General features: G+C 51.1%; 3 protein-coding genes and 1 long non-coding RNA gene across 9 annotated transcripts in view; 2 read left to right on the top strand and 2 right to left on the bottom strand.

The window, feature by feature from the left end:
* The window catches only part of LOC132475114 (5-hydroxytryptamine receptor 3A-like), an 8,002-nt gene extending 1,501 nt beyond the window's left edge, over window positions 1-6,501 (bottom strand). Inside the window, exons 1-8 of the mRNA XM_060076103.1 lie at window positions 5,534-6,501; window positions 4,986-5,131; window positions 4,829-4,873; window positions 4,329-4,435; window positions 3,654-3,823; window positions 3,270-3,385; window positions 2,517-2,727; window positions 1,825-2,013 (exon numbers count right to left, since the gene is read on the bottom strand). Of these exons, the coding sequence (XP_059932086.1) occupies window positions 1,825-2,013; window positions 2,517-2,727; window positions 3,270-3,385; window positions 3,654-3,823; window positions 4,329-4,435; window positions 4,829-4,873; window positions 4,986-5,131; window positions 5,534-5,585 (1,036 nt within the window). The 5' untranslated portion in view covers window positions 5,586-6,501. The remainder of the gene's footprint in view (window positions 1-1,824; window positions 2,014-2,516; window positions 2,728-3,269; window positions 3,386-3,653; window positions 3,824-4,328; window positions 4,436-4,828; window positions 4,874-4,985; window positions 5,132-5,533) is intronic.
* Window positions 1-20,000, bottom strand: part of LOC132475194 (uncharacterized) — a 110,007-nt gene that overhangs the window by 18,796 nt on the left and 71,211 nt on the right. The window lies entirely within an intron of this gene.
* LOC132475120 (inward rectifier potassium channel 16-like) lies at window positions 6,926-10,589 on the top strand. Of its 6 annotated transcripts, none has more exons than XM_060076116.1 (4): window positions 6,927-7,445; window positions 7,787-7,822; window positions 7,989-8,308; window positions 9,055-10,589. In XM_060076116.1, exon 4 carries the CDS (start codon window positions 9,081-9,083, stop codon window positions 10,344-10,346), a length of 1,266 nt encoding a protein of 421 aa, XP_059932099.1. In that variant the 5' UTR covers window positions 6,927-7,445; window positions 7,787-7,822; window positions 7,989-8,308; window positions 9,055-9,080; the 3' UTR covers window positions 10,347-10,589. The 6 variants fall into 6 exon arrangements, with proteins under 6 accessions (XP_059932116.1, XP_059932124.1, XP_059932129.1 ...); XM_060076120.1 differs by lacking the exon at window positions 6,927-7,445 and adding an exon at window positions 7,457-7,522; XM_060076133.1 differs by lacking the exon at window positions 7,989-8,308 and having other exon boundaries at window positions 6,926-7,445.
* On the top strand, window positions 13,571-17,743 carry LOC132475109 (inward rectifier potassium channel 2-like). Its single transcript, XM_060076088.1, has one exon. The coding sequence runs from the start codon at window positions 13,721-13,723 to the stop codon at window positions 15,077-15,079; it is 1,359 nt and encodes a 452-aa protein (XP_059932071.1). The 5' UTR covers window positions 13,571-13,720; the 3' UTR covers window positions 15,080-17,743.

The raw sequence follows: 20,000 nt of genomic DNA, 5'->3' as shown, positions 1-20,000 counted from the left end.
TGCCATTTTAGCTTTAAGTCAGGGAGGCGGCTCACTCACCAAGCCGGGTTGCCAGATATGGTGGAGGATGCGGGCCACTCGACCAAGCTACGGACCTCCGACTTCCAATGGAGGCAGCTCGACCAAGTTACAGATTTTCCTTTTCAATGGATGAACGAACCCCAATGCAGAGCCTCGACCGAGCCACAGGTTTTCCAGTGGACGCCCCAACGGAGCTGTGGCTGCCACCCAGAGAGAAACGGAACTCCTCCTTCTCCGAGAGGCGGTCCAACGGCTCGAACAACGGGCCAACTTCAACGAGAGGACCAAGCAGATCCATCAGAGGCCCGAGGAGAAGGTTACTCTGAACGGCGAGATCCAGGACCTCAAGGACATGCTGGAGGTTAAGGAGTGGAAGGTCAATGACCTACAGAACAGGATGGAGAACCTGCAGGAACAGCTTCGGGACAAGAAGAAGCAGATGAGCAGCCTGGAAGAGAGGGTCAGGTGAGTCGCAGCAGGTGGACACCTCCAACACAGACACTGCCCTCACCCTGTTGGAGGAATCCCTCACTGAGAAGGAGCATATCAACTAGCGGCTGCAGGAGCAAAGGTTCCAGGATGACCAGGATGCTCCTGTGCTGGGCAGCTATTGAACCTCACCCAACACATTGAGGACGGTTTTGATTGCAAACTCATCACCGGAGCAGCCTTCATAGACCTCACCGCTGCCTACGACACTATCCAGCGCCGCACCATGATCAGGAAACTTTTTTGACATGACTGGTGACCTCGACCTGTGCCAAGTCAACAAAAGCCTCCTCAACAACAGGCGCTTCTTCGTTCAACTAAACGATAAGAAGGGCAAATGGAAAGCCCAAAAAGAACGGCGTACCACAAGGCAGCGTATTGGCCCCCCTCCTCTTCAACATCGACACCGACGGCCAACCACTCCCTCCGCAATGTTGGCGCTTCATGACGACCTCTGCATCACCACCCAACAGGAGAACTTCTAGAAGATCGAGCATGTCCTGGAAAGCGCCCTCCAAGGGATGACTACCTACTACATAACAACCACCTGAGACCCAACCCATCAAAAACCCAAGTGTGCAGCTTCCGTCTTAATAATCGAGATGCAGGTAAAGAACTTCGCATCTCATGGGAGGGTCACAAACTCTCAAAGCACTCCCAATCCGTGTACCTCAGAGTCACACTCGACAGGAGACTCTCTTTCAAAACCCGCTCATTCAGGGCTCTCCTGGTTCACGTGTGCTGAGAGACCAGTCTCCTTGGGTGACGTGATTCAACCCGGAGGAACAAGACTGTGGATTCCTCTAAAGCTGGGCTTTGTTCGGTTTAAGTGCCATTTTGGCTTTAAGTAAGCTCCGGTTCGTGTGCTGATTGGAGGGAGGCGGCTCACTCACCAAGCCGGGTTGCTGAAGTGCGTATTTGTACTCTAAATGTTTATATGCATGTAGTTTGTACGTCCATGCACAAAAAAAAGTACTCAGCATTGTGAAGCATCTTGTCCTAGCTATCTTTGTGTACGAGGAAGTTAACCTAGTGATTGTTAGTGCTTTGCACTTGGTTCTATAAACATCCTTACTGTACCGACAGCGATATATATAGCTGATTCTCTGTCTTCTGACAAATGTACGTATTGTGAGGCGCTTTGGATAAAAGCCTCCACTAAATGGCCTGAATGTGGATGTCAAATGTAAGTGAGGTTCTAAACTCAGCCTGGTTCTCGTCCGCTCTGTATCTCTGTGCGTTGCACTAGAAGCGTGCGCGTTGGCGGCGCGTTGGCGGCGTGGCGTGGGTGTCCGTGTGTCATTGGAGCGTTACCTTTCTTCTCCCCCTCCCCCCCGGCCGACGCCTCCTCGTCTGGGTCCTCCCCGGGCTCGGACGGGGCGGACGGTGTTTTCTTGCAGCAGAGGAGGGGGATCATGAGGCCGTCCTTGGCCACCCGGGTCAGCATCATGGACGCCGTCATGCTGAGCACCAGGAAGACCAGACACACGCAGAAGTGGATGCCTGCGGGCAGGGAGGACGGTTAGAGCCAGTCACATCCACCGCAGGGCAACTCAACACGGGGATCGCACAACTGTGTCATCGTATTTGTGTGTGTGTCTGTGTGTGGGTGTGGGTGTTTGTGTAGGCAGGTGTGTGTGTGTGTGTGGGGGTGTTTTTGTGTGTTTTTGTGTGTGTGTGTGTGTGTTTTTGTGTGTGTGTGTTTGTGTGTGTGTTTGTGTGTGTGTGTGTTTTTGTGTGTGTGTTTTTGTGTGTGTGTGTTTGTGTGTGTGTTTGTGTTTGAGTATATGCGTTTGCTAGGTGCGTGTGTGTGTCTGTGTGTACGTGTATGCCTGTGTGTGAGTTTGAGTGAGCACAAGTGTTTGTGTGTGTGAACGTAAGTGTGTGTGTGCGTGTGTGTGCACGTGTGTGTTTGCATGTGTGCGTGTGTTGGCAATGTGTGTGTGCGTGTGTATGCATGTGTGTGTGTGTGTGTGTGTGTGCGTAAGTGTGTGTGCGCCACGGACGGAGGATGGGGCTGCACTGGCTGTCTCCGGGCAGCAGGCTGTTGAGGATGAGGAGGAACATGATGAAGCTCAGCGCCAGGGTGACCTTGAAGGAGTTCCTCTCGCCGCCCCCTAGTGGCAGCGCGAAGCTCACCACGTCCACGAAGAGGATGAGGATACTGGGCAGGATCAGGGAGATGAAGGGGTTCATGGACTTGGTGCTCAGCGACACCTGGGGGGGGGGGGGGGGGGGGGGGAAACAAAGGTGACATCACAGCCCTGCTGGGATCCCCTCAGAGAACCTCACCTGTTCAGAGTTCACCGGGACTCTGCATAGCCCCCCCCCACACACACACCCCCACACCCCACTTATTGTATTTACGTCCGGGCACTTAATGTACGCACTTATTGTGTGTTGCACACTTAAAAATTGTGCTTGTGATTGTTGGCGCTCGGGACACGCCGACGGCAGAGTCAACCATGCACGGCGACAGCCAGCTCGTCAGGAGCAGTTAGGGTGAGGTGTCTTGCTCAGGGACACATCAACACTCAGCTAGCAGGAGCTGGGGATCGAACTTTGGGTTACAAGACAACTGCTCTACCGCCTGAGCTGTACCGGCAGAGACAAATTGTTCTTTCTTTTTCTTCAGACAAATGTTCTTATTGCAAGTCGCTTTGGGTAGAAGCTTCTGCTAAACGCCCTGAATGTAAAAAATGGGAGTAGAAAGGTGAGTTTGGCGCTTCATGGAGGAGGTGATGGAGGCTGAAACCCACCAAGAGGAAGTGCTGACCGGCCCCTCTCTTCCGGACCCGCACCCAGTCCGTGCTCCAGTCGCCCTGCTCCCCGTCCAAGAGATGAACGTCCTTTAGTTGGAGGTCCATCCCGCACCCTGCATCACATGGTCCCTTCTTTAACATCTGTGTGAGTGAGTGTGAGTGTGTGTGTGTGTGTGTGTGTGTGTGTGTGTGTGTGTGTGTGTGTGTGTGTGTGTGCGCGAGCACCTGTGTGTGTGTGCGCGAGCACGTGTGTGTGTGTGTGTGTGTGTGTGTGTGTGTGTGTGTGTGTGTGTTTGTGATTGTGTGTGTGAGATAACGTGGCGACCGGGTCGTGTTCAAAGACATTTGTGGGTGAATGGACGAGCGGCGTCTGCTGCTCACCGTCTTTGGACCAGGCCTCGATGGCCACCGGGCACGTGTCCGAGGAGAAGGGGTACCTGAAGAGGTTCACCTCGCAGGTCACCACCACGATGAAGGACATCGTGTGCTTCATCGTACCGTTGCTGGAGGCCAGCAGGTCTTTGGAGCCGTGCAGAAGCACCAGACTCATCCTGAAGACACAGACACAGAGCAGACAGACATACAACTTACGATAAGTTAGTAAGAGGTGTGAGGGGGGGGGGGGGTCTACGTAGATGGCTACCATCTACATAATGGGCGGGGCTACCCAGCGACGTAGACTGGGTAGCCCCGCCCATTCTGTCGGTGATTTAAGTCCGCCCTGCAGAAGGGTCTGGAGAAGAGCAATACATTTCTTTCTGCTTCCGATACGTTTTTGCGGGAGCCAATCACCCCGTGTGCGCTATTGGCTGGTTTAACACAATGACGACAGGGAAGCGACGGCAAGCAGCCAATTGTGTACAGAGTCATTTGAACTAGGCCTGTCGATCACGCCTCTCTGAGGAAAACGACAGCGGCTTCCCCAGACCAAGCTCAATCGAGCTTGGTCTGGCAATAGCCAGGCTCGGGGCTACACAGAGTTTAGGTGAACTGCGTTCCTGACGTCGGCGGAGTCATGCTGTGGGTTGAGTGGGTTTTGGGAGGGTCAGGACTCACGAGTTAGTCACCGTGAGTTCTGGAGTCCACACTTTGTCCACTGGCAGGACCACCGACTCATAGTCGTACTCTGAGCGGTTCCAGGCCAACTCGGGGTCGGTCCATTCCTGGTTTTGGTTTGGATGGCGTTAGTATGTTTGGTTCAAAATCCTGCTTTATTTATGTTTTTTATGCAATGGTAAACGCACTGCGTATACACAGCACTTTTCTAACCAGCGGCCACTCAAGAGCGCTTTACAATACTGCCGCACATTCACCCGTTCGTGCACACATTCACACACCGACGGCGGTGTCAACCACGCAAGGCGACAGCCAGCTGGTCAGGAGCAGTCAGGGTGAGGCGTCTCGCTCAGGGACACCTCGACACTCACAGCTAGGAAGAGCTGGGGATCGAACTAGCAACCTTCCGGTTACCAGCCAGCCCGATCTATCTCCTGAGCCACATGACGCCCACAAACACCTCCTTTAGAGCTTTAAATACATCAAAAGATCAAACTTACCATCCGGGCTTGCATCCTACTGGTGAAGCGAAGATTCATTGTGTCCTACGGTGAAATAACATGTGTCTTATATTTTTGCGGTTCTGTTTTTTTAGAAGGGTTGGTATTCTGCTGTTTTAGGATAAAGAACGTAGAAAACGTAAAGGGTGAAACTTACAACGGACAGCGTTTGGTATTCGATGAAGGGAACTTTCAGAGTTTGTTTGCATTGGTCGGTCTGGGGCTGGGACAGGAGCTTCCTGTCGATCAGAGCCTGGGCGAGACAGCGACGAGTCGTACATGCGGCAGACGCCCTCGCACACACTAAGAACACACCAACGGACCCGGTCAGTAGGGGATAGAACAGCAACACATACCGGTGCACATCCTACACGCACACACACACAAACACACACACGCGCGCGCGCACACGCACACACACACACACGCGCACGCACATACACACACGCGCGCACACACACACACACACACACACACACACACACACACACACACACACACACACACACACACACACACACACACACACACACACACACACGCAAACAAAGAAACACAAGTAATCGCAGGTCCTAATCCCAACCAAGTAAGCAGTCCCAGTGACAAGGAGGGATTCAACGGGTTGAACCCTTTTATCGTCTACAAGTGACTGCGTTTAAAAGACAAACTCCTAGAAACACATTTGATATTCAGAGTGACACTCACCTGTGCTGAGAAGCATCAGTAGGAACAGCGTGGACGCGCCCCCAGCCTCCATCCTTCCGGCCCTGAGTGTCAGAGTAAGGCACAGGCCTCTGAGAGGACTCGATCAACGTGCGGGCAAACGTCAAACGGATGACAAATGAGTCGCCCTGGCCGTCCCTATCCTGACAGGCTGCCGACCGGGGCGCCTTTTAAAAGCCTGCGCGACGTGAGCACACACCCCACCAAGTGCCTGCAGCCTCACGGCCACAATGGGAGACAATAGGATGCTCAATGCGGTGGACGGGCCCCGGGGCCCGTCCTCTATGCTGTGTAAACAACTCACAGGCCGCGGCAAAGGACTGGTTTGTTTACTATGTGTTGGCCCATAGGAGATGGCTCCTGCTCCAGCTGGGCATTAATTAGTTTTATGAACCTCGTCATTCTGCATGAGGAACAAAGAGACCGTGTGCGGCGGCAGTGGTGGATGTGAACGTCTGACAGGCACGCACACACGCGTACACACATTCACGCGGGCGTGCACGCTCACATACTCACACACACACATACACACATGCACACATGCAAGCTCACACTCACATACGCACACACCCTCACATACGCACACACACTCACATGTGCATGCATACGCACACATACACACGCACACACACGCGCACACACACACACACACACACACACACACAGCAACACACATACACAAAAACACCCACACCCACACACACACACACACACACACACACAACCAAGCACACCCACACACACACACACACACACACACACACACACACACACACACACACAGAACCAAGCACACACACAGACACAGACACATTCACACACACACGTGAGGTGAAGATGTGATAAAGGCTGAATGAAAAGACAACGCTCCAGGGCAGGCCTCTGTTGTGACAGCTGCTGGGACGGAGAACAATGAATGACATCATCAAGTCAATCAAACACTGCTGTAGTTAAAGTTGGGAGTTATTTAAAGATTATTTGTGAAGAGTTTTTGATTTTCCGTAAAAATATTTTTTCTCTAATTAACTCTAATTTTACAAGATAGTCTTGTACAAGATAATCACCATTCTTTCATCATTACTTATTTTTTTGGAACAGTTGTTATTGTTACAGAAGTTAAAAAACAATATTTTGTGTCACCGATTAGTACAATTATTATTATTACCAATTTGAATTGAAAACCGTTCTTACTCTGAGCGAGCAAATCCTTTGGACCAGGTCTGTATTTCTGATTTATAGATTAAGTGTGGTTGTTCCTAAGAGGGGCGGTCGTTTCACTTCTGCTGGTGGAAACTAGTCAATTATTTCTCGAAGGAATGTTCCTTATCTTCTTCCCAGAATGTCCCGTCACGTGAAGGGGTGTCACGGACCACAGTGTTTACCATTAATCTCCAGACACGTCGCTATCTAGCAGAAGATGTCCCTCACGGCCGCGCTGTGCTCACGTCGGGACACCCTCGGACGCCAGTCAGGGATCTGAGAGGCCGCTCAGGAACTCCTTATCTGCCTGTGGGTTCACCCCATCCCAAACCAGGACACAGAAGTAAAGACGTCCTCCTGTCGATACGCACAGAGGAGCAAAGGTTAACTTTCTGTCTAATGAATTATGGAATAAAGTGGGCTAATACCATCGACTCTCAGACTTCCATTTCTACTTCCCCACAAACACAGAGGGTATATTCTTTGTGTCTGGGGGGGCGTACACCATCGAAACACGGCATGCACCATAAAGTGAGCTCTAGAGAGCTGAGGTCGTCTGATTAGCGGTCATTGAGCGAGGGTGGGGGGGGGGGGGGGGGGACTTTGCCTTGGGCCCGTACAGAGCCTTCAGGGTCACCAGAGCGGGCAGACGCCTTGCAGCAGACAGACACCTTGCAGCTGACAGCGTCTACAGGTGAGCAGCTGACAGCGTCTACAGGGTGAGCAGCTGACAGCGTTTACAGGTGTGCAACAGTCAGACAGCGTTTACAGGTAAGCAGTCTGAGGGCTGAACCAGGCACCCTGTAGGTGTCATGTGTTATGGGCGTTGATAAAGGCGTAACAGTGTGCGTAGGGGTCTTGGTTTTTCTGTACATTTTGTGATGATGATCGATCACGTCTACTCTAATTTGTATCACTATGATGTTATCTTTGCGATACGACTAGTGAATCAATAATCCAATGCTCTGCCAGATTGGGTTTGTTTGTTCTTTTTGTAGTTTATTCAAATCTGTTTACTCTGCTTATCTCGTTCAGCCTTTGTGGAGTTATGGTTCCAGGTTTATTGTCAAGGTGAGTAGGCCTACAGCATGCTTACATATACATAACACACATAACACACATAACATACATACATAAGATATGTTTACTGTCTACATGAATGTTTGTGATTGCAGTCGTGAGGCGGAGCTCATTGATTAGTAGGATTCCAATCTCGTATTGTCGGTGTCTTTGACAGAACCGGTGACTGAACTGATAGTTGAGTTGCAACATTACAAAAACGAGACTTTGATGAGCCAGGATAATTAAAGACGCTTTATAAACTTACAAGAGGTGTCTTGTTTACCATAAAACCTTGACAAACATTGACCAACTATCCTCAAGTATTCGATTTGAGCCATAAAGACGCCCTTATAAAGACAACTTCCTGATGGTAAGATAGCAAACATGGTTGTAAACCCACCTTAACCCACAAGTGAAAAAACTCACAAGACATTTGTCCACACTCAGGGTAGGAAGGTAAACTAGCACCTCATCAGGATTCAGACCATCGTTGAGGTAAGTGAAGGGATAAGATTTATTAAGTCTTATGTGCAGACAAATGTGCAGTTCAAATAAAGCGACCTAATGTTTCAGAGTCATTGAGGTTACATTTGGAGAGCAGAGATTTAATAGGTGATTTTAAGATAATCATTTACCTTCCTTAAGGGGGAATGTGAACCTGTTGCTTAATGAACCATGCTCAATTAAAACATGAAGAGAATGAAAGGGTCATTCAGAATGTTTGTGGTTGGTTTTTTGGTTTGCTAATGTAATACATTTAATGTTAATGTAATCTTAATTTCACACCTACCTTTTTTCAGATGATATTATATCCTTTTGAGTTTAACCTGCGGTACCTTTGAGAATGTCCGTACTGGGCATAAAAAACCTTTTTGAAACTTGAAGAATTGTGAATGAAGAGTTTGAAATGAAGTAACTCAAATAAATAGATTGAGCAATACTTCATCAAGGTGAAATGTGTTTTATACATCTGCATCACAATTGTGGAACTGTTTGTTTTGAAGTTCAATTTCCCATATCCATCTTATTTGTCATTTATTATCTTTGTTATTATCTGTATCCTTTTTGAAAAGATAAGCTTCAAAAGTGGTATGCAAGTTTATCACATGAAGTTGATCATTATAACTAAGTCACTTATCTGTGTAGTTGCATTTCACGCTCCTAATAGATGCCGTTTAAGCAACACTTACACACCAAATTGAGTTCAACGTTCAAACGGCCTCCACCTTGTGCCCCCTCAGGAGGTCAAAGGTCAGCCCGGGTTAAGATGAGCTCCGCCGGGGAAGAGCGTGTCAGCATCGACACGTGCACCTCCACCACCACCGTGCACACGCTGGCCGGCCACCGGCCCCCCCCGCCGCCCGGCCGCCCCCCCCGCCGCCTGCGCTTCATGAAGCGCGACGGCCGCTTCCAGGTGGTCTTCAGGGACGGGCGGGGCAGCTGGAGCCCCTACCTGCTGGACATCTACACCACCCTGGTGGAGACGCGCTGGCGGCTGATGCTGCTGCTCTTCTCCCTCTCCTACATCCTGTCCTGGCTGCTGTTCGCCCTGCTCTACTGGCTGATGGCCTACGCCCACGGGGACCTGGCCCCGCCCCCGGACGGCGGCGGCGGCGGCGGCGGGCCGTGCGTGGCGAACGTGCGCAGCTTCACGGCGGCCTTCCTCTTCTCCATGGAGACGCAGGCCACCATCGGCTACGGCTTCCGCGGCGTGACGGAGAACTGCCCGGCGGCGGTGGCGGCGGTGACGGTGCAGAGCCTGCTGAGCTGCCTCGTCGACACCGTGGTCATCGGCGTGGCCGTGGCCAAGATGGCGTCGGCCCGCCCCCGCGCGCTGACGGTGGGCTTCAGCCGCTGCGCCGTGGTCAACCTGCGGGACGGCGCCCTCTGCCTCTCCTGGCGGCTCGGCGACTTCCGGGGGAAGCGCGTCGTGGAGGGCGTGGCCCGCGCCCAGGTGGTGCGCTACGTCACCCGGCCCTCGGGGGCCGTCGAGGTCTCGTACCGGGACCTGGAGCTGCTGGACCGCGACGTGGTCCTGGCCACGCCCGCCACCGTGGTGCACCGGCTGGGCCCGGGGAGCCCGCTGTACCACTGGCGCCCGGAAGGGAAGGGGGAGGAGGTGGAGGTGTTGAGGGAGGAGGAGGAGGAGGAGGAGGAGGAGGAGGAGGAGGAGCAGGAGGAGGTGGAGGAGGGGGAGTTTGAGCTGGTGGTGTCCTTCACCTACACGGGGGACACCACCGGGACGCTGCACCAGGCGAGGACGTCCTACGCGGTGGGGGACATCCGCTGGGGCCAGCGCTTCCAGGACATGCTGCGCCAGGGCCCCAAGGGCCTGAGGGCGGACTACGCCCTGTTCAACCAGACCTCCTGGGTCCCGGTCCCCCGGCTCAGCGCCGAGCAGCTCCTCAGGGGGGCGGCCCCGGGGCTGACCGAGGGGCCTCGAGACCCCCGTAGGGGAACGGGGAAGACACAGAGACCCCGGGGCCCCAGACCTGACCCGGGTCAGGGCGTGGTTCAGGAGGCTCGCCTCTAGGGGGGGGGGGGGGGGGTCCTGTGTGAATAAAGACTGAATAAAGACCCTGTGAATAAAGATAATATACGTTATATTTAAGAGTATGCATTTCTAGGGTGTTATTTATGTAGTTGTGTCCCTCACCATGAAATGGTGAGGCTTGTTAGACATTTATTTTTCCTTTCTGTGGTTTTCTATCGGGGATTGGGTTCATTGGGGGTGTTCTTTCATATATTTCTGCGTATAAATAAAACGTGTAAGTAAGTGAGTGTGCTCTTGAGTTCTTATGTCACCATCACGTGTCTTCCATTCATAGCTGCTATTCATGATCCAAGCCCCGCATAATGCACAATACAAAAAGGTTTCCCTCAACGGCAGCAAAACAAACAAACAAGACAACACAGGACACCCGACAGTTTAATCAGGGGAGTTTCATTAAGTGTCTTAGGACACTTTTCAGTCGGGTTATTTTAATGATAACTGTATTGATTAGTCAGTCTGCCCATCTAAATTTGAACGCGATGGAGTTTCTGCACCAACGCTCGGCTGAGCAAGGGGGCATGGCTTCTCCGTCATCACTTGAGATCCGCAGGCGCTCCAGCTTCCTATTGGCCGGCTGGCTCCGAGGGGGCGGTGACGGGCACGTGTGTTTTTAAAGTGCGTCCTTGTAAACCCAAACAACTTCTTCAGTATCGCTGAAACGTGTTATGGCACAATTTGTAATGTCTGACATTAATTTGAGTGCGTTTAAAATAACGGCCAAGAGAAAAAGGACCAGATTTGGAAATGTTATTTTGCATGAGACGCTTAACCATAAAAGCGGGAGATTTGTGCAACAGGAACTAACAGGTAGGCCCACCTGAGAATCATACCGTGTCAATATATATGTCCGCATGTCTATATTTTTGTGGGCATGCAATTGATGTTTTTGTTGTTTTCCTAAACAATTACCAATTACCATAAGCCTAACCCATCTCTGGGAAAGGCTGTTTTAAGTTGTGCAGTATGGACCGAGGTGGATGTGCGTCGCCTGTGCGTTACTCAGGACGCACGCATTATTTCTGCTTCTTATTCACCTGATAATAAACAAGATCTATTTCTAATCGGGTCGCAAGTGCATTGCCCCAACTTTGCTATTAACTTTTAAAGTGAATTAAGTCTTACCTTTCCGATGCTTTCTTTATGAACACTCCTTTTAATGAACATCCATTAAAATACACGTTTGTTTTAATATAAATAAAGCGAGAGGTGTGTTCTCTAGGTCATAACGGATATTATCAATGAGTTATCGATTGATCTCATGTGAAATAGAGCACCGTTATGCAACCAGTTTCCATCTCTCCTATTGAGCACACGTATGCAAACGAGCAATGACAGCTTCTGTTGCTTCTGCTGCAGACTGACAAACCGACAGCCCTGCGTCACTGGATACTGTCTCACTGATTAATTGCGCCCCTAATTAGTTTATTTGTGATTGGGTCCAGTTGCTCTTACACTGACTGAATGTTAAACATTGAACATATTTAGAACTCTTGCAGCCTAATTGCACATATTCTTTAGTCACCCTGTGATGAGGGACGGGGAACCCCTGGTGTATACATTGGGAGGGCTATCATTTCTCCCTAAGTTGGCCTGTAGGCTCATGCTTCAGCTGAATCCGTACCAGGACCGAGCCTTTAGCAAGTGACTCCTGTAGAGGCGCCGTCCCCGTGTGCTGAGCTCCGCGCCTCCATATGTCAGTTGCTACCTAGCAGTGACATCATTAGTCGGGAAAAACAGATGATGCAGAGGGATTTAGCCGGGCGGTGCGCATCTCGTCCCAAATGACCTGTAATCACTTTCCCCGGGTATAAATAGCCCTGACAGTTGACGGACAGGAAAATGACGAAATTATGTTATCCCGTCAAACGTCAAATAACGGTCGATCACCGCACTCTCTCGACCTCTTTCAACACGTCTTCCCCTGACCCCCCGTCCCTTCCCCTCTCTGAACAACAACCCCAGCGCCGACAGGATTCTCTGAGCCCGCTGCTGAGACCCACAATAGCCATTCTGACCTTCACTCTGTGACAGTGGAGCTCGCGCTGATGGACTGGAGTTTCGGGTGACAGGCAGTTGTTTCGGCAGTAATAAAACATGTCTGCCGTCCCCTGTGTGCCCAGTGTAGACCGCGGTGTCGCACTTTAACGGAGCCGACTGTACTGTACTCTCAGACCAAGTCAACCCCCCCCCCCGTCCCTCCATGCTGCCCCCATCAGACGGTGACAGGACGCCCCTCTCTGATGGCCTAGCCCCCTTACTTCATTAGCAGGCCTGCGTCGTGTTACGTGTATTCAATCCGATTTTGGCAGCGTGGTCCGTGACATCAGAACCGGTGCTAGGACAGAACGCAGGGGAACAGAGGCCGCGCTCGTCTGAGACGCTTTAGAGAGCACTGTGTGTGTTACCACTCAGCAGACTCCATTTTGACACAGCGTTTTCCACTCTCCAGTTGAGGCCTTGGTTAAACAATGTGTGGTTTACTTCAACCCTGGTTATAGCTCATCTCTACTGGCTGCTACTGTGTTATGACTGTGTAATGTCAACAGAGGAGATTGAAGCTCACAGGATGTGTGCTACTGTACCAGGTGTCGGCTAATCAAACAGGATAATCAATGCACTAAGTATTTACTGGAGAGCGACTGTAGTGATCTCATTGTTTACCTTGATGCTTTGCACCCGGTTGTAATGTGTTTCCTCTCTTTCCTGCACTTGAGGTACCAACTGAGCTGACATGAACTTGATCTGTAATTTGACTCACGGCTTGGCGGACCGACCTACTAATTCATACTTACATTAAATAATAAATGCTCAATTCCCTGCTTTGTCGGCCAATGACATGCTTGCATTTGATGCTTCGGTGGAAAGTGTCACAGATGCTGATGTCTAATTTCTGAATTGAAACACAGAGACACTTTATACTGTATAATTGCGTCCAAACAATAGAGTCTTGGCGTCATAAATGCATTATTCAAACATCGGGTAACCCCACACCGACAGACAATGATCTTTGCTCTGGTTTCTGCCACTTAGCCTAACACCATTTTCTTCTGTCTGTATTTTCCACAGCACACTTAACTGATGAGGCCCGAAGCCCCCAGGAAGGAGGACTGACCCGCCCACGGCAAGAGTGCACACTCCTGGACTAGTGCAAGAACAGCAACGCAGACCTCCCCCCACCCCACCCCCCCCCGCCCCCCGCCACAATCAGGATCTCGGGGTCCCGTCCTCCACGTTTCCAGCTTGAGTTAGTCCCGGCCAAACGTTCAAACCTGTTTCTCCGACGCTTCTTCCAGAAGCTCAGACTGTTCTCGGCAGCCGAGGCGGCGCCGGAGCCTCCCGCCCCGACGGCGGCCATGGGGAGCGTGCGAAGCCACCGCTACAGCATCGTGTCCTCGGAGGAGGACGGCATGAAGCTGGCCGCCCTCGCCGCCTTGCCCAACGGCTTCGGCAACGGCAACGCCAAGAAGGTGCAGACGCAGCGGCTGCACCAGAGCCGCTTCGTCAAGAAGGACGGCCACTGCAACGTTCAGTTCATCAACATGAGCGAGAAGGGTCAGCGCTACCTGGCCGACATCTTCACCACCTGCGTGGACATCCGCTGGCGCTGGATGCTGCTGGTCTTCTGCTTCTCCTTCCTCATGTCCTGGCTGTTCTTCGGCTTCGTCTTCTGGCTGGTGGCGTTCTGCTACGGCGACCTGCAGAGCGAGAGGCAGACGTGCGTCTCCAACGTCAACAGCTTCACCGCCGCCTTCCTCTTCTCCGTGGAGACGCAGACCACCATCGGCTACGGCTACCGCTACGTCACCGAGGAGTGCCCCATCGCCGTCTTCGTGGTGGTCTTCCAGAGCATCGTGGGCTGCATCATCGACGCCTTCATCATCGGCGCCGTCATGGCCAAGATGGCCAAGCCCAAGAAGAGGAACGAGACGCTGGTGTTCAGCCACTACGCCACGGTGGCCATGCGGGACAGCAAGCTGTGTCTGATGTGGCGCGTGGGGAACCTGAGGAAGAGCCACCTGGTGGAGGCCCACGTGCGCGCGCAGCTCCTCAAGTCGCGCACCACGGCCGAGGGCGAGTTCATCCCGCTGGACCAGGCGGACATCGACGTGGGCTTCGACAGCGGCGTCGACCGCATCTTCCTGGTGTCGCCCATCACCATCGTGCACCAGATCGACGAGCACAGCCCCTTCTATGAGCTGAGCAAGCAGGACCTCGAGACGGCCGACTTTGAGATCGTGGTCATCCTGGAGGGCATGGTGGAGGCCACGGCCATGACCACGCAGTGCCGCAGCTCCTACGTGGCCAGCGAGGTGCTGTGGGGGCACCGCTTCGAGCCGGTGCTCTTCGAGGAGAAGAACTACTACAAGGTGGACTACTCCCGCTTCGAGAACACCTACGAGGTGCCCAGCACGCCGCACTGCAGCGCCCGCGAGCTGGCCGAGAGGAAGAGCAGCGCCGCCAGCTCCAGGAACTCCTTCTGCTACGAGAACGAGGTGGCCCTGGAGAAGGTGGAGCAGGAGGAGGAGCTGGGGGCGGAGGAGAAGGAGGAGGTGGTGAAGGATAAGGGGGGGGAGGCGGCGGAGATCAAGGGGGGCTTTGAGAACGTGGCTCTGGAGGCCATGGAGAGGGACGACCCCGCGTCGGACTCTGACGACAATGGGGACACTGTGCCCCCAGAGGCGAGGCCTTTGAGAATAGAGTCGGAGATATGACCGCAGAGGGGGTTGATACTACTACCATAGAGTATGTTACCGGTCGGATGAATGTGGCTCCTAATTGCTGACTGCAGTCGAGTGTTCACGGACAAAGCTGGTGTGTTTTGTATGTTCTACTCGCCAGTATCCCCCAACGAAACCAATACCCCCCATAATTGAGTCAACGACGACAGATAGACGGTTCTATACTTTGGAGCCATTCGCTTCCGCGTTGTTCCAAAAGTACGTTGTGCGTTGACTTAACACACCGTTCCGGTTACTCTAGTTTGTGACATCCACGCTACGCTTTCATTTTAAAACAGCTGTTAAGTGACACACTGGATGAGAAGTTATTAAACCCTACTTGTAAACCGTTTCTTAACCATACCGGCCTTCATATTCAAAACATTTGATATGTTAATGAACTGCGGGGACGGACCAAAGTAACAGAACAACAGTCAATGTTGTTTTGGCCTCCGGTTGAAGTCTGTGGCACCAGAGAAAGGAAAGGCTCGTGTCTTAAAGGACACTGAGGAGGTCCGTGTAGGGTTGGGCGAGGACTGGAGCCCCACCGGTCACGTCCTCTGGGGGTTAGCGCTGAACGGCTGAGTCACCAGAGCATGCGTTCTTTTATTTATGGAGAGGAATTGGTGAGATGAATCAAGGAGGCTGTGGATCCCCTTTCACCGCGGGTGGAAACGAGGGGCGCCCGTCCGTGTCGGTGCATGTTGTCGTCCTCTTGAGAGTTAGTCTCTGCCGTAGAATAGATGAAGGCATTGATTTAAACCCAAAGCATGTATTTAAATCTAATGTCTCAACTGGCCCGTGATAGAATATCAACATAGCAGTCCGCACCTGTTGTTTTATTGATCCCACTATGTCCTTTGACGAAACCTTCAAAATGTTCACCTGAGCTTCCTGGTGGTAATGGCGTATTAAAAAAAAGAAACACCCAAAAAATAGAACTACACCATTGAATTAAAACAAAATGAGGCGACCGATAATTACCATCCAAACTCAGTGTACTTGCATCAATTCAATTCAATTCAATTTTATTTGTATAGCCCTTAATCACCATTACAGTCTCAAAGGGCTTAACAGGCCAAATATTTATGACACTGCATCTTGTGCTCTGAACGAGTCTTAGGTCAGTTAAGAACCCACTCGCAGGAAGAACCTCCATGAGACGGTCTCAAAGCAAAGTAACGAGCCTATTCCCATGAATCCACTGGTTTATTCTGTGCTATTGATCGTTCTTACTCTCAAATGTGTTCATCATGCAGGCATGGGCGTGTGTGTTGCGAGCGCATCCCTGCGCAGGCATGAATGTGTGCGTGACTGAGCATGCATGCATGTGTGAGTGAATCTGTGTTTGTGTACGTTTGCACACGCAGACACACTTTATCTGTCTTTGTGAAGAGAGAGCGGGACGGACAGAGGCCGTGGTTGGTGGAGGGAGGGGGGGGGGGGGGGTGGGGGGGGAGGGTCGTTGCGCATCATGCTCCTCAATGCATGCTCTCCTGGTCTAAGTATAGCGACACTCGCCACGTGAGCCTTAAAAATGCCGTCCCGGCAGCGGACTGCAGTGGGGAGCTTCTGCATTTGACACAGCTCAGGACAGTGACAATGGGACCAGAAGCGCTACGGTCTGAGGGGTGTACGGCCCGGCCGCCCGGACAGCTCCTGCGAAACCTGACAAAGCACGTGCAATACAGCTCAGAGTCGGAGCCAGGACACTGTGGGACCCAGCCGCACCCCGGAGCTGGAAGTGACTGGAGCAAACGAGGACGTCTATGACCAGCGCTGCTGATTTACGTATTGTTTGGTTAGGAAGTAACTTAGGAGCCAAAATGTATTATTTGTCTTTTGAAGTCTGCATTTTGAATAGGACAGCGGTTGCATTCTGCTCTGTTTGTGTATTTGGGGGAGCAGAGAGTTTACCCTCAGAGCATCCCACGAGATGATCTCCCCTCGTGCTAGAGATCGCTTCCTTTGTTAGCCAAATGTATAGAAATTGGACCCCTGTACCCCGCCCCCCCCCCCCCCCCCCCCCCCGCCCCAGTCATGGACGATTGAGACAATAAACCTGGCAGAGAGTTAGCATGCATCATCTGACCGGGTGTGGAGTTCATTCGGAGCAGTGTTGGATCCCCATTTTAACTATTTTGACCGCGTTCCCTGACTTCAGAGGGTCTGGTGGAGAGCACAGACATGTCATTTCTGAATGGACCCTTTTGTTTTTAACCATTTTAAATGTGCTATGTTTTGAAACAGTAACAGATACACCAAGGCAGGTTTCCTTTTATAGTCAGGCCCTCGAACTCCGGACACAAAATCGACGCAAACGCAAAACAAATGAACCCAACCCAGTTAAAAGAGACATCCCTGGTTTTAAACCATGAAACAATCCTGCTATGACGACTGGTTTGATCATTTCAACAGAGGCCCCCACTTCCTCCACTCCTCTCAGCGTTAACGCGACCTCCTCCTCATAGCATCTCTCTACTCCCCCAGGGGTTTTTATGTTCCGCCGTGGGTCCGTCAGCTCCCCGGGGGCTACAGAGACTGTGCAGGGGTTCATTCTGTTGTTCGGTGACGGTATGCAGACTCTGTACATTAATATATTGTGCAGTTGTTCAAAACTGTAACACATCCTGTTTTCCAATAAAAAAAAAAAGAAAATATCTGAAAAATTATTGAGCCGTTCAATTCCCTCAACGTTCGCGGGTTCGATTCCCGCTGGAGACACAATAAAAAGATCAACTCAGTGTATGTAATACACTCAAATAAGCTGTGTAGGGATTAATAAGCTTTGAGGTCCTGTGGCCGGTTATAGAGCCACACGGCTAGCAATCTGGGAGCTGTGATGATGAGGAGGGATGTGTTTGGTTGTCGTAGTGACAGCCGTACACACACAGGGCCTCGGATGTAAATCTGTGCAGTCTGCGCCCCAATAGCTCAAAGTGCTATTGTAACTTTGAGCTATTTACTGTAACTCGTGGACCCTCACCGTTTTGTTTACGTGGACACACAGAGACTAGACATTACATCTACTGATGCTGCAGGTCGTGAACCCGAATCTGATCTATTTTGGTAAACTGCGGATAAGTAGAGGGCCTCGTATAGTTTGCCACATTATCGTCACCAGGCGTTGTTGAATCTAAAGTAAATTGCACGTGGTCTGAGTCTTAAGGAGCAGAATGCAATGATGTGTCGTGGTCACACCGCAACACCGTGCAGAACATGAATGGTTAAGTTAAAGTTGTGTTCTTCATTAGAAATGTGTGCGATTAGCCTCCGTGCAGCCCAGCGGAGACTCAGTCTCACTGGGCTGCACGGAGGCTGGCTGTCCAGGCAGGAACAAAGTACTGAATCGATAGACAGACAGACTGACAGGGCCAATAACCGTACGACACCAAACACAGCACACACATCTCTTTTCATTCATTCATTCATTCATTGATCTCTGTTTTCTGTAAAATGTCCCGAATGTGGAACATGAATTTGCACCATTTTTAAACATTTGCCGGCAAATGCAGTCGCCGTAATTATGGAGTTGTTGGAATCGGCATGTAGTAGATTTTATTGATCAGACTTCAGCAGAGAGACAGCCAGATGATTGGATTTGATTCTACTCTTGCAGCGCCGGAAGCCCGAGGCCTTTTTCCGCATTTGCCACTGAAACGGCATCAACGCTAAAAGATGAAATAGGTGACCATCACACAGGACTACATCAATTATCGTCAAAAGTCTTGCAATTCGTTTTTGTTTGATGCATTTTTTTTATCTTCTGATCGGAAGAATGAGGTAGAACCAGGGAGTCTTTGAATCCAGCAGATCGTTCATGATCCAACCTCTGTAGGTCTGCTGGTGGGTGTCTGTGTTGATGTTCTGGTCCTCAGACCAAACCAACAGAACACTGTCCACCAGCACAGGATCGATAGTGGAGCTGACGTGACTCTGACGAGCCAGCCGGCCAATCAGAAGCCTCAGAACTGGTCACGACCTTGAGGTTAAATGCAGGATGCCAACGGCAACAAGAGAAACATGTCGACTCATTCTGTGATCTCTGTGAAGAAAAGTTGTGTTTTGTGAATAATTTTATAATGGATGGGACAGCATTGTAATGTGATTTTCTACATTCTGTGTGTGTGTGTGTGTGTGTGTGTGTGTGTGTGTGTGTGTGTGTGTGTGTGTGTGTGTGTGTGTGTGTGTGTGTGTGTGTGTGTGCGTGTTTGTGTGTGTGTGTGTGTGTGTGTTTATGTGTGTGTGATTGTCACTTTTGTTTGCGTGTGTATGTGTCTCTTGTTTCTCTTTGCCTGTGCATTTGTCTGTGTGATTGTTGTTTTGTGTGTGTCTGTATGTGTTTTTGTGGGTCTGTGTGTGTGTGTTTGGGTGTCTCCTTCTTCTTCTTCTACTTCTTCTTCTTCCTCTTCTTCTTCTTCTTCTTCTTCTTCTTCTTCTTCTTCCTCTTCTACTTCTGTTGAAGTGTAAGGTAATCTTCACTTTTGGCTGGGCTGAAAGGTCGGATGAGCGTCACAATGCCAGAAGCTTCCGCACACCGTTTATATCAGTCTGTATGTGTACGTGTGTATGCGTATGTGTGTGTGTGTGTGTGTGTGTGTGTGTGTGTGTGTGTGTGTGTGTGTGTGTGTGTGTGTGTGTGTGTGTGTGTGTGTGTGTGTGTGTGTCTGTTTATGCACTCACACTCTCTCTGGCTGCTGGGTTGCTCTTCAGGCACACACACACACACACACACCCACAAACACACACACATTCTGGCAGCATCCTCGACAGCTGAGCATGTCATGAAACTCAAACAGGTACAATGTGTTGGACGCAGCGCAGCTTTTCCACTGCAAGGCCTCTGCCAGGGGGGCACTACGCCTGTTTATTAACAGAGGGTCTCGGGGGGGGGGCTGGGGGCAACCGGATAGGA

Source organism: Gadus macrocephalus, chromosome 2, assembly GCF_031168955.1.
Source record: "Gadus macrocephalus chromosome 2, ASM3116895v1".
Classification (NCBI taxonomy): Eukaryota; Metazoa; Chordata; class Actinopteri; order Gadiformes; family Gadidae; genus Gadus; species Gadus macrocephalus.
The sequence above is the reverse complement of the archived record's forward strand: the minus strand, read 5'-3'. Positions and strand labels throughout refer to the sequence as shown.